We start from the raw sequence: 13761 nt of genomic DNA on the forward strand, positions 1-13761 counted from the left end.
GGTAAACGGTCTTGCTCATCATCACAATGAGTCAGCTGTGGGATTTGAACCTACAAATTCATGGTTTCCGGTGCAAATCCTTAACCACTATGCCACACAAGCAAATCAAGCACTGTCACATCCATATTATCTGCTGAAGACATTTCCAAAGTCATGAGCATGCACTTGACCGGAAACACACAATTTCAGAACTGGCTTAACAACTGACTTTAGAGGAACGGCTGATTAAACATTTTTACTTCTAATTTGATGCAGCATACAGCACTGTCCCTTATTCTTTCTTGTGCCATTCCTGTCTAGTTTTTAGTTGTGCGCAATACTGGGACTTTGGTGTGCAGTGTTGTGTAAATATATTATAGAAAGGGTCATAACTTGCAGGTATCTATCAACAACAGGATGGGATTTCGTCCAAGATATTGGCAAACGAAGGATGCATTTCTATATTTTAGTATTTTTCTACCAACAAATCCCCTCAAACTAAGCCAGGTCTGCAGTGTTAAGCACACCTGGGATAATTCATCAAAGATCTTGCTAGGCCACTCTTAAGGGCATGGCTCCAGTGTCTGTGCCTAGGGGAAACCATTAAGCTATAAGAAAACTAGTTATTTGTCTCCAAGGTAAGAAACAAACATAAAAAAATGGTATATCTGAACAAACCCACTAAATGAAATTATAAAAAAATAAATACCTAAATACAGTTATGTGACAACACCTGTATTTTCTATGTTAAAAATGCATTGTTCAGTTTAACTGAACTGAGCTCAAATATAGTGAAAGTGAGACATTATGATAAGCCCAGTCATACTGTGTAAGCACTAAGACAAACAAATAAGCCTGTAAAGACAACATAATTTTTGGTACCTTTTTCCAGTTAGTGGTCTTCAATGACATAATCTCTAAATTGCTCCAAATTCACTACCAGATGGTAATACAAATAGCCCTTCTTTTTCATTACATCAAAAGATCTGCAGGTTTGTGCGCCTGAAGAAGGTTTATTAAACATGCAATGTGAATAGTTCACTTTTTATATTTTCATATTATAAATTAATTATATCATTTATAATATTAATTATATAGTTAATACTATTAATTTTTAATATTAATTATAAACATGATAAGAAAATATGGTACAAATTCTTCGTACATTTGTTCTAGTGATTTAAGGAATGACTTCACATCCTTTCAAATATAAGTAACATATTTACTTCTAACACAAGTTGCAGTGGCTGCACAGAGTTAGACTTTTGCCCCTAAGGCATAAACCGTTCTGTTAACCTCACCTGTCATTTTCTTTCATTTTCAAAATAATATCATCACTCTAATGGTAAATGAGCATCTCATAAAATACAAAAAGAAAGGAAATACAAGCTTTAGGTAATTCTTTATTCATAGTACACAAATGAGAAATCATAAAAATCTCTCACTTCTTCAGTTGTTTTCTGATGATCTACACTGTGATTATTGATGTGTTTAACAAACTTCAGCGTCTCCTTATCTCTGTAGATTAATGCAAGTGAATTGCTTTCCGGGTAGACAGTAAGGAGCTGCAAAAGAAGAATAAGACAACATGACAGAATTTGAGCAATCAGAAGAGTAATCCTAAGGTACTCTGGAAAGTCAGTGGGTTACAAGGAAATGGAAGGTAATCTTGCCACCATCCTCCACTACGGAACTACAAATGTGCACAGGCAGGTACCTCAAGGCTAATATTGTCATGTTTAAGTATCCTAGAAAAAGAGGAAGCCTAGCTCTATTTTCATTTAAACCCATGAAACCACACTTGGCACTAACTTTTCAATTACTTTTTCTTGTTCACTTAAGATATACTGTATACTGGGAAGTCATGACTGCTTGGTCCCTAGAAACTGCACAACTACAGTACCATGAAGAACTTCCATGTTGGGTGCAGCATTCCATGGGTATTCTCCTTTCAGTATACCTGCCATTACAAGTATCTATCTTCGGAATTTACCCAGACCATCTAAATTGGCTTCTTTGATTTGGAGGAGGAGCAGCTCTGCTCTACATTCCTTCCAAACTTATGCAGGGACTTCATTTTAGCTGCTAATTCTTGCAGTCATTCAAGAAGTTTTAGACCATACATAATATGTGTTGAAGACTGATGGGCGAGTTGAGAGCTTTATTTACAGAATTATTGCTCATCACTCTATTGTTGCTTGGAAATAAAATCCTGAAGAAGTTGAACTCCTAAAACTCGGGCAGGTAAACTGACACCACTAACATCAGGGCTAATGCCACATGTTCTGGTAGGTTACAAGATAAAATTAAAAGTAAATAGCACTTACTTCCTCATCCTCATCACGTGCAATGTAAGATGTAAATCCTCCAAATGTTGTCTTCCATTCTAAAACGTGAGGAAAACAATTCCATAAAACAATTATGAAAACCAGAATTGAGCCGGGTTTCTTGTTCACACCTTGTCATTACAGACTCAAAAACTGTCTTTTATTTTAAACAAATATTGATAACTTTATTGCCAGATTCCATTGATTTGTGGTATCATACACATTAAACTCAATTGAGGAAGGCAGGGGCCAGAGACACTTCTGTTAATGCCAGGTACAAGACAAAAATCAATCCATGATGCCAGGCTAGCACACAAACACACACTCCACTCTAATGGAGTCAGTTTAGAATTGCCACTTACCCTAATGATCGAGACCCAACACAGACACCTAAGCTCAGGCTCGGATTCAAACCCAGGACTCTTGAGCAGTGACACTCTAGTGCTAAGCACTACATCACTGCATCTCCCAAACTGTTATTCCTTAAATACTAATTAACGCCATGTTGAGATGCAGCTGTGCCTCCAAATTTAGACTTAAGTATGAAGGTTAATGAACTAAAAAAAACACATACAGACTAAATATCATTAGCAGAAATGGCATAGTAAAAATATAAGACAAAATGACAAAAACAAACAGAAGTTAATATATTTCATCTGTTCCCTGCATATCAGGTTCTAACACTATTAGAAACATCCTAAAAAGTGCTTTCAAATCAATAATAAATCCCACTTTATTGAACTAACTAAAACCTATGTGAAGTTTGCACATTCTGTCTGCTTGAGATTTCTTTCAGGTACTACAGTCCAGTCCCCTTTCAGAAGTAGGATCAGTAAATGAATGAATGGATGATTTTTTTTGCAAACATAATCAGCAGGACACTCACTCACTGAGTGAGTGAGACGTGTACATGCCATTAGGACACTAGGAGGCAGTACACACCTTTTGAGACAAGTAGGAGTTTGAATTCTAACTGAATCATGAAGCACAAAGACTTCACATACTACAGTAGAGTCTCGCTTATCCAACATTCTGTATTATCCGACGTCCCACCGCAAAAAAAAAACAAAAAAAAAAACGCATCAATCGGCAACAAGAACTGCAAGTTTTTTTGTTGCTAAGTTCAAATTTTTCTGTTGTTTTGTAGTAAAACATGATTACAGTGGATTATGTGGCTGGCCCTCTCTGGCGTGCGTGTCTCTCACGCGCATGTGTGTGTGTGTGTGCATGTGCACGCGTGTGTCTCTCGCGCGTGCATGTGCATCTCTCTCATGCGCGCGTGTGTGTGTGCGTGCATGTGTCTCTCTCTCGCGCGCGCGTGTGTGTGTGTGCGTGCATGTGTCTCTCGCGTGCGTGTGTCTCTGTTTCTCTCGCGCGTGTGTGTGTGTGCGTGCGTGTCTCTCTTTCTCTCGCGTGTGTGTGTGTGCGTGTGTCTCTCGCTCTCTCTTGCGCGTGCATGTGTCTGTCTGTGTCTCTCTCTCGGGCTCTCTCTCTAACGCTGCACAGGGAGAGACTGAACACGTGCGGAAATCATCGGCACTCACAAACCGAAAGGGAAACTGGCTTGTTCCTATACCTAGTGTGTGGTCGTGCAGAGGCAAAAGTTTGGCGAACTTTTTGGTCATAACCCAATTTCTACGTGTTTAGAGATGTTCGTGAACTGAGGTTCCACTGTATTAGGCTCGTAATGTGTAAAATTATAACATAGTTTGACGTTTAATAGGCTTTTTCTTAACACCTCCCATTATCCGACATTCTCGGTTATCCGACATTCTGCCGGCCCGTTTATGTCGGATAAGCAAGACTCTACTGTACTTTAAATCAACATGTAATACAGTTCTGAAGGTGGTGTAAGCACAAAAGAGTAAAATGTAAATGGTATCATCTAATGTGTGTATGAATCAGAATCTAATTGGGGTCACTACAGTCATCCATCCATTTCTTACACAGATTTCTTTATTCACAATATCGGGTACAGCAGACTACATGACACAAAAGCTGGAAACCAGTCCGAGACAAGACACCACTATATTGCAGGACACACTGATACATACAGCCAAACTCATTTCATTACCAATAAATTAATCATGACAAACTGGAATAAACCAGAATATCCAAAAAATTCCACACCGTAAACTAGGTGCCAGTGCAGTGAGGCAATGGCAGTTATGTGCTTTACAACATGGTTATCTGTATTATTTCAGATGAAGCTGAAGAAGAGTAATGTGCAACGTAGACTGGTACAAATTAGTGGTCTCAAACTCAGATTTTGGAAGGCTACAGTGGCTCGAGGTTTATATTCCAACAACTATCTTAATTTGTATCCAATCATTGCTGTTAAAGGATCATATGTATGCAGTAAAAACAACAAACTAGACAGTTCTGCATGTGAAATAACATGGATACACATTTAAAAATAGAAAAAAACAGCCTGGTGGGAGTCACAATAGGATCACATTTTAGAACTACTGATGTATGCATATTAATTCTAATTTGTGACTTCAATTTTGGCCTTAAGTACTAAGTGCAAACTCTAATGGAGTTTTTTTCTTAGTGTTTTTTCACAAGATATCAGGTAATGTGAGCACAGAAACCAAAGAAAGTAGTAAATCAGGTAAGCCAATGTTTGTGTCTATTAAAGAACATGAAATTATATACATTCATATGAAAAAGTTTGGGAACCCCTCTCAGCCTGCATAATAATTTACTCTCAACAAAAATGATAACAGTGGTATGTCTTTCATTTCCTAGGAACATCCGAGTACTGGGGTGTTTTCCAAACAAAGACTTTTAGTGAAGCAGTATTTAGTTGTATGAAATTAAATCAAATGTGAAAAACTGGCTGTGCAAAAATGTGGGTCCCCTTGTAATTCTGCTGATTTGAATGCATGTAACTGCTCAATACTGATTACTTGCAACACCAAATTGGTTGGATTAGCTTGTTAAGCCTTGAACTTCATAGACAGGTGTGTCCAATTATGAGAAAAGGTATTTAAGGTGGTCAATTGCAAGTTGTGCTTCCCTTTGACTCTCCTCTGAAGAGTGACAGCATGGGATCCTCAAAAGATCTGAAAACAAAGATTGTTCAGTCTCATTGTTTAGGGAAAGGCTACAAAAAGCTATCTCAAAGGTTTAAACTGTCAGTTTCAACTGTAAGGAATGGAATCAGGAAATGGAAGGCCACAGGCACAGTTGCTGTTAAATCCAGGTCTGGCAGGCCAAGAAAAATACAGGAAGGACATATGCGCAGGATTATGGGAATGGTTACAGACAACCCACAGATCACCTCCAAAAACTTACAAGAACATCTTGCTGCAGATACTGTATCTGTACATCATTCTACAATTCAGTGCAATTTGCACAAAGAACATCTGTATGGCAGGGGGATGAGAAAGAAGCCCTTTCTTCACTCACGCCACAAACAGAGTCACTTGATGTATGCAAATGCTCATTTAGACAAGCCAGATTCATTCTGGAACAAAGTGCTTTGGACTGATGAGACAAAAATTGAGTTATTTGGTCATAACAAAAACGCTTTACATGGCGTAAGTAGAACACCACATTCCAAGAAAAACACCTGCTACCTACTGTCAAATTTGGTGGAGGTTCCATCATGCTGTGGGGCTGTGTGGCTAGTTTAGGGACAAACAAATTCAGAATACCAAATATTTTTTTGCTAACTATCTTACTATTACTGTGGTGGGCTGGCGCCCTGCCCGGGGTTTGTTTCCTGCCTTGTGCCCTGTGTTGGCTGGGATTGGCTCCAGCAGACCCCTGTGACCCTGTAGTTAGGATATAGCAGGTTGGATAATGGATGGATGGATGGATCTTACTATTATGGGGCATATGTTTATTAATAACTGCTCAATTAATTTAAGTTCAAGATTAAATTGATGAAAACAACCTGATGTCATTTATACTATAGACAAAATTAGTTAAAGTTTAGAGCTTGTTATTCTGAACAGGATTAAGAAGATAATTGTTAAATGTATAGAATAGGAATTGTCACTGAACCATTACTACAGAAACAGGGATACAAAATATTTTTTCTATTAAATAAGTCAAGTATTGCATTTTAATACATTCTTGTTTGTCATGTCTCTGGAAAAGCAGTGATGTGCTTTACATTGGTCAGACATGCAAGTAAAATATTAATTTTATTCAATAATTTGTTTGAAAAGGGTACAATATTCATAATATAGAACATGCAATACTTCTCCAAATTTTGTAATATTAATGCATAAGCCAGCAAATCAATACACATGTGATACCTTCACAGTTGAAGTAAAGGAGTAAGTCCAAGGCAAACTCAGCATTTCCAGGGTCAGTGTCATGGATGAGTGTGTAATTGCCGTGCTGCCAACGTTGTAGCTCTCCCCTGCACCCAGGAGTGCTTGGTTCTAGAAGGGAAAATTGAAGTAGTGTTTATCACTACTAAGCCACAGCTCCGAAATCATCTGAAGCATTTAAGACACATTTCTAAATTACGGTTCTTTTGGGTGATGCTGCAGTAACATCTCTTCTAATACTGACTTAAATCATTTAGAACCTTATTATCTTAGACACTAATATATATATATATATATATATATATATATATATATATATATATACACACACATATACACAGTGCATCCGGAAAGTATTCACAGTGCATCACTTTTTCCACATTTTGTTATGTTACAGCCTTATTCCAAAATGGATTAAAATAATTTTTTTCCTCAGAATTGTACACACAACACCCCATAATGACAACGTCAAAAAAGTTTACTTGAGATTTTTGCAAATGTATTAAAAATAAAAAAATTGAGAAATCACATATACATTACGTATTCACAGCCTTTGCCATGAAGCACAAAATTGAGCTCAGGTGCATCCTGTTTCCCCTGATCATCCTTGAGATGTTTCTGCAGCTTAACTGGAGTCCACCCGTGGTAAATTCAGTTGATTGGACATGATTTGGAAAGGCACACACCTGTCTATATAAGGTCCCACAGTTGACAGTTCATGTCAGAGCACAAACCAAGCATGAAGTCAAAGGAATTGTCTGTAGACCTCCAAGACAGGATTGTCTTGAGGCACAAATCTGGGGAAGGTTACAGAAAAATTTCTGCTGCTTTGAAGGTCCCAATGAGCACATTGGCCTCCATCATCCATAAGTGGAAGAAGTTCGAAACCACCATGTCTCTTCCTAGAGCTGGCTGGCCATCTAAACTGAGCGATCAGGGGAGAAGGGCCTTAGTCAGGGAGGTGACCAAGAACCCGATGGTCACTCTGTCAGAGTTCCAGAGGTCCTCTGTGGAGAGAGGAGAACCTTCCAGAAGGACAACCATCTCTGCAGCAATTCACCAATCAGGCCTGTATGGCAGAGTGGCCAGACGGAAGCCACTCCTTAGTAAAAGGCACATGGCAGCCCACCTGGAGTTTGCCAAAAGGCACCTGAAGGACTCTCCGACCTGGAGAAAGAAAATTCTCTGGTCTGATGAGACAAAGATTGAACTCTTTGGTGTGAATGCCTGGCGTCACGTTTGGAGGAAACCAGGCACAGCTCATCACCAGGCCAACACCATCCCTACAGTGAAGCATGGTGGTGGCAGCATCATGCTGTGGGGATGTTTTTCAGCGGCAGGGACTGGGAAACTAGTCAGGATAAAGGGAAAGATGACTGCAGCAATGTACAGAGACATCCTGGATGAAAACCTGCTCCAGAGCGCTCTTGACCTCAGACTGGGGCGACGGTTCATCTTTCAGCAGGACAACAACCCTAAGCACACAGCCAAGATATCAAAGGAGTGGCTTCAGGACAACTCTGTGAATGTCCTTGAGTGGCCCAGCCAGAGCCCAGACTTGAATCCGATTGAACATCTCTGGAGAGATCTCAAAATGGCTGTGCACCGACGCTTCCCATCCAACCTGATGGAGCTTGAGAGGTGCTGCAAAGAGGAATGGGCGAAACTGGCCAAGGATAAGTGTGCCAAGCTTGTGGCATCATATTCAGCAAGACTTGAGGCTGTAATTGCTGCCAAAGGTGCATCGACAAAGTATTGAGCAAAGGCTGTGAATACTTATGTACATGTGATTTCTCAGTTTCTTTATTTTTAATAAATTTGCAAAAGCCTCAAGTAAACTTTTTTCACATTGTCATTATGGGGTGTTGTGTGTAGAATTCTGAGGATAAAAATGACTTTAATCCATTTTGGCATAAGGCTGTAACATAACAAAATGTGGAAAAAGTGATGCGCTGTGAATACTTTCCGGATGCACTGTGTATATATATATATATATATACACACACACATATACAGTACTGTGCAAAAGTTTTAGGCAGGTGTGAAAAAATGCTGTAAACAAAGAATGCTTTCAGAAATACAAATAATGATTGTTTATTGTTATCAATTTACAAAATGCAAAGTGAGCAAACAAAAGAAAAATCTAAATCAAATCAATATTTGGTGTTGCTACCTTTTCCCTACAAACCAGCATCAATTCTTATAGGTACACTTGCACAAAGTCAGGGATTTGTAGGATTCTAGTCAGGTGTATGATGATCATTAGCACCTGTTTGGTATAGTTGGATGATCAATGTCACACGTAGGTTGAAACACAGTCATTAACTGAAACAGAAACAGCTGTGTAGGAGGCTTAAAACTGGATGAGGAACAGCCAAACTCTGCTACCAAGGTGAGGTTGTGGAAGACAGTTTCATGTCATGGCAAGATTGAGCACAGCAACAAGACACAAGGTAGTTATACTGCATCAGCAAGGTCTCTCCCAGACAAAGATTTCAAAGCAGACTGGGGTTTCAAGATGTGCTGTTCAAGCTCTTTTGAAGAAGCACAAAGAAACAGGCAACGTTGAGGATCGTAGATGCAGTGGTCGGCCAAGGAAATTTAGTGCAGCAGATGAAAGACACATCAAGCTTATTACCCTTCGAAATCGGAAGATGTCCAGCAGTGCCATCAGCTCAGAACTGGCAGAAACCAGTGGGACCCAGGTACACCCATCTACTGTCTGGAGAAGTCTGGCCAGAAGTGGTCTTCATGGAAGAGTTGCAGCCAAAAAGCCATACCTCCGACATGAAAACAAGGCCAAGCGACTCAAGTATGTACGAAAACATAGGAACTGGGGTGCACAAAAATGGCAGCAGGTGCTCTGGACCGATGAGTCAAAATTTGAAATATTTGGCTGTAACAGAAGGCAGTTTGTTCGTCGAAGGGATGGAGAGCAGTACAATAATGAGTGTCTGCAGGCAACAGTGAAGCATGTTGGAGGTTCCTTGAATGTTTGGGACTGCATTTCTGCAAATGGAGTTGGAGATTTGGTCAGGATTAATGGTGTTGTCAATGCTGAGAAATACAGGCAGATACTTATCCATCATGCAATACCATCAGGGAGGCGTATGATTGGCCCCAAATTTATTCTGCAGCAGGACAACGACCTCAAACATACAGCCAAAGTCATTAAGAACTATCTTCAGCGTAAAGAAGAACAAGAAGTCCTGTAAGTGATGGTATGGCCCCCACAGAGCCCTGATCTCAACATCATCGAGTGTGTCTGAGATTACATAAAGAGACAGAAGGATGTGAGGAAGCCTACATCCACAGAAGATCTGTGGTTAGTTCTCCAAGATGTTTGGAACAACTTACCAGCCGAGTTCCTTCAAAAACTGTGTGCAAGTATACCTAGAAGAATTGATGCTGTTTTGAAGGCAAAGGGTGGTCACACCAAATATTGATTTGATTTAGATTTCTCTTTTATTCATTCACTGCATTTTGTTGATTGATGAAAATAAATGATTAACACTTTCATTTTTGAAAGCTTTCTTTGTTTACAGCATTTTTTCACACCTGCCTAAAACTTATGCACAGTACTATATATATTATATAGTATAATATATATGCACAGTAAATATACATAGCATGACAATTAAGCTTAGAATATTTTTAATGGGAAACAGTGCCGTCACACAACACCAGACAAGTGGGTGGGTCTGAATCCTAGTCTTGTGTTTGTAGAGTTTTCTCCAAGTAAAATTGTCTTTGCACAGTCTAAGGATGTGTAGATTAGTTGAACGGGTGACTCTATTTTAGCTCAGTATAAGTGATTCTGGTTAGGTGTGCGAGTATGTAAATCTTCTTCGTGATGGGCTGACATTCCATCATGGGTTTCCTCCTGTCTTGCACTTCATGCTCCCAAGCTAGGCTCAGAAACAGTTTTTTTTAAGCTAGTTCAATAAATGAATGCATATATGTTGAAAAATAAAGTTTTATAGCATTTTAACATTGAGTCATACTAGTTGGTTCTAAACAAAAGTGCAGACAGTGTTTTTTATTTTATTTTTTTTCAGTTTAATATTTTGTAGCCTGACTACTTTGGAATGCCTGTTTGGATTATGTGTTTTACCATGTACAATACAATCCATTTCCATAGATTCGGTAGTATTAGCTTTTTTTTCTTACTAGAAACCTGTGTTTTAGAACCAAGCTGCCACAGTTAAAATGACTTAGTATATTACAAGACAGTGAAGAGAGTCACCAACTGGACTTCTTGTAGGGACCTCATCATCTAGATCATACTAAAACAAGCAGAAGAATGCCTTCACTTTCATGTGTCTGAGGAAATGTGAAATAGGTGAAATGAAAATGTTTGATATTTATTCCTGTATTACTGTATTTCAGTTTTCCTGCCTGTTGTCTTTACCAATGTAACAGAGTAACACAACCACAAAGGATAAAAAAAAAGTCATTGGGAGGATTTTGACACTGCTAAAACAAATCATAACATTGGCCTACTAGCTGAGCTATTCAGATCACTGCCATAATAAAGCCTCTGCCATATTACAGAATGCCTACCACTCTAGAAGAAAAAGGCCCTATAGCCTGGCACACAGCATTGCAGCATTAAACACTGAACCATGGAGTTCAAAAATCTGAACGAGCTGACGTCCTGAATGGAAGAAGCATCATGTTCATCTAACTGCTATCTCATAACATCAGGATTTGTCAACAACTCTCCATTCGTCATAACTTTTAGCACACTTTTGTATAGTTCTTTTAAGTCCAAACTATGTTGGTTAATATGTTACTGTTATCATTTATCTATTTCACTTTATATTTGTCATTGAAACAAGGGTCAGTAAGAATGCCACTGTTCTGGTTGTAATGGGAAAATAAACATTGAGCATAATGTTGTTGCACAATGCTGCACTTAATGACAATTTGCAAATGCAGACATAAAGTATACTAAGGTGTGAAAAATACGGTGTTCACATTTGCCATGTTACATGTTTCCATCACTATTCCTACCTTTCAGGGAGGGGCCAGCATTTATGGTCTCACAAACTTCTACCTCTCCAGTTTTTTCACCTTTCCCTCCTTTTTCTTCTTCCTCTTCATCATCATCATCATCATCATCATCACCAGAGGGAGCAAGAAAGTGCAGCTTGAGGCCAGTGAAGTTGGACAGCAGCAGGAAGAAGGCCTCTGAAGCAAGTAGCTCCCAACACTGTCTCACACATTCTGGGAGTGAGGCTTCATCAGCCTGAGAGTAGCACCTGAAAGAAAAAAAAATAAATTTAAACATTCTTATCATAAATAAAAAGCTTAAAATTCAAAATAAAACCACTAAATGAAACTCTTCTGGATTTTAGTCAAATTTCAGTTTGGTGTATGTACGATTTAGTATGAAACAAGTAAAACAGCAAAGTGTCAGACTACATGTCATGCTGAGAAACAAAAGGCTGTGTAACATACTTGTTCTACATGAGAGAAAAAAGTATGTGGTTCTCAGTAATTGTAGAAGTGTTAAATATCCTGCTTGGGAAATGAATCAAGATTAAACTTGGTTAAGTTTAAAGAACACATTAATTCTTAAAAACTATCAAAATTAAGAGTTCTAAATGCAGTTTTGCTGGAAAGAAGAAACCAATTACCATGAGAAACAAAATATGATACGGAATTTTACAGACAGGACAAAGCAATTCCAATTGTAATCAGAAGATGATAATAAAAGTTTTAAGTAAGATAAGTGACATTATGAATAGCAAAGTAAAAATAGTGTAATTGTCAAATACAAAGCACTCAAGGATAACAGAAGCTGTGCAAAATTTCAAACTTTCTTCAAAATAATTGTGGAAGAAAGTCAAAGTAATGGATTTTTTTACATTTCTTCATCAGTAGTGTAATAATTCTGGTGGGGCTCATATTTAAGCTTCTGGTTTAATGTAATACTGCTTAGTTGTTGGACATTTTTGCACTGTAGCAAACCCTCAAAAATGTCTATTTAGACATCTATTTAGGAGGAGTGATTTGATTCCACTTTTCTATAAGGCATTAAACTAATTGCTTATACTCAAGCAATTACCTTTTATTTGGAGGTCCTTTCTGATTCCATCTGATGTTGGATTCCTTCAGCGCTTCTGACACCATCATATATTTTTCTGGCTAAAAAACAAAAAAACACAACTGCTCACTACAGTATTTTGGGTTATAAAACGAAAAATCACATGATATAGCACTAAACAGACATATAACATTATTAAAATAGATTTGGTATAAGCACAATAAACGTTCAAAATCATTGGTCGGCTTTAAGCGTACTGAATGGTGAGAGTTTAACATCATACCAACAAAATGACACATACTGTATTTCTTAAAGACAAACGTATGAAAAAGTTGCCAGAATTAGATTTAGTAATGATCCTTGAATGACTTCCACAGAATTTAATAAAACTGATCCATTAGGATATTTATTTTTAAAAAAATCAAGAAAAATAAACATCCCACAAAAACATGGGAAGAATGTGTGCTCTACACAGACGAGACAACAGTATTGCCATAGTGCCTCCATGCTGCTGAATAAAAATACAATCTTTCAAATTGATTTTAAAACTTTCCTAGTTATCTTTCTGTGCTTGAAGGTAATAACAAATTAACTAAACAGCTTTCATCATGTATACTAATGCTCAGTCTCTTGTGGATTTTCCTGGAGCACTTGCAAATATAAGCACATTATTTAGTAATATGGCACAAATGTGTTCATCATGTTACTTAATGCGAGTTCAGTTGTTTACTCTGAGGATTAAGGCTTAACATCAACAGCAAAGCTGTCAGGATCATGAAGAATTTAATTACCTGGAGGAAGTCTTTTAGAAGGATTTCAGATGTTTCTTCAAACTCCTCCTGCACTTGTGCCTGGAAGGACATGTCCAGATACTGGGCATTTATCCATGTATTCAATAAGGATTCCTGCAGAGAAAAATATAAGGTGACATATAACACATAATGAAAGCAAAGTGATACGAACTAAAGAGGTAAAAGTTAAGTCAAAAAGTCAGCAGATTTAATTAATAAAATGGCAAGATGTTGGAAAACTAATGGCCATAGTGCTTTAACAGTCTTGCTAGACTCCACAAGTAGGTTTGTCAGACTAAATAATAACAACAGCCTTGCTGTGG

General features: G+C 38.1%; 1 protein-coding gene across 1 annotated transcript in view; it reads right to left on the reverse strand.

Annotated features, from left to right (window-relative positions):
- Positions 1 to 1364: 1364 nt before the first annotated feature.
- ogfod1 (2-oxoglutarate and iron-dependent oxygenase domain containing 1) overlaps positions 1365 to 13761 on the reverse strand; it is a 35777-nt gene continuing 23380 nt past the window's right edge. The window contains exons 8-13 of the mRNA XM_028809393.2: positions 13439 to 13552; positions 12669 to 12748; positions 11612 to 11859; positions 6578 to 6706; positions 2307 to 2365; positions 1365 to 1544 (exon numbers count right to left, since the gene is read on the reverse strand). Of these exons, the coding sequence (XP_028665226.1) occupies positions 1383 to 1544; positions 2307 to 2365; positions 6578 to 6706; positions 11612 to 11859; positions 12669 to 12748; positions 13439 to 13552 (792 nt within the window). The 3' untranslated portion in view covers positions 1365 to 1382. The remainder of the gene's footprint in view (positions 1545 to 2306; positions 2366 to 6577; positions 6707 to 11611; positions 11860 to 12668; positions 12749 to 13438; positions 13553 to 13761) is intronic.

Source organism: Erpetoichthys calabaricus, chromosome 9 (assembly GCF_900747795.2).
Source record: "Erpetoichthys calabaricus chromosome 9, fErpCal1.3, whole genome shotgun sequence".
In the NCBI taxonomy this organism is placed as follows: domain Eukaryota; kingdom Metazoa; phylum Chordata; class Cladistia; order Polypteriformes; family Polypteridae; genus Erpetoichthys; species Erpetoichthys calabaricus.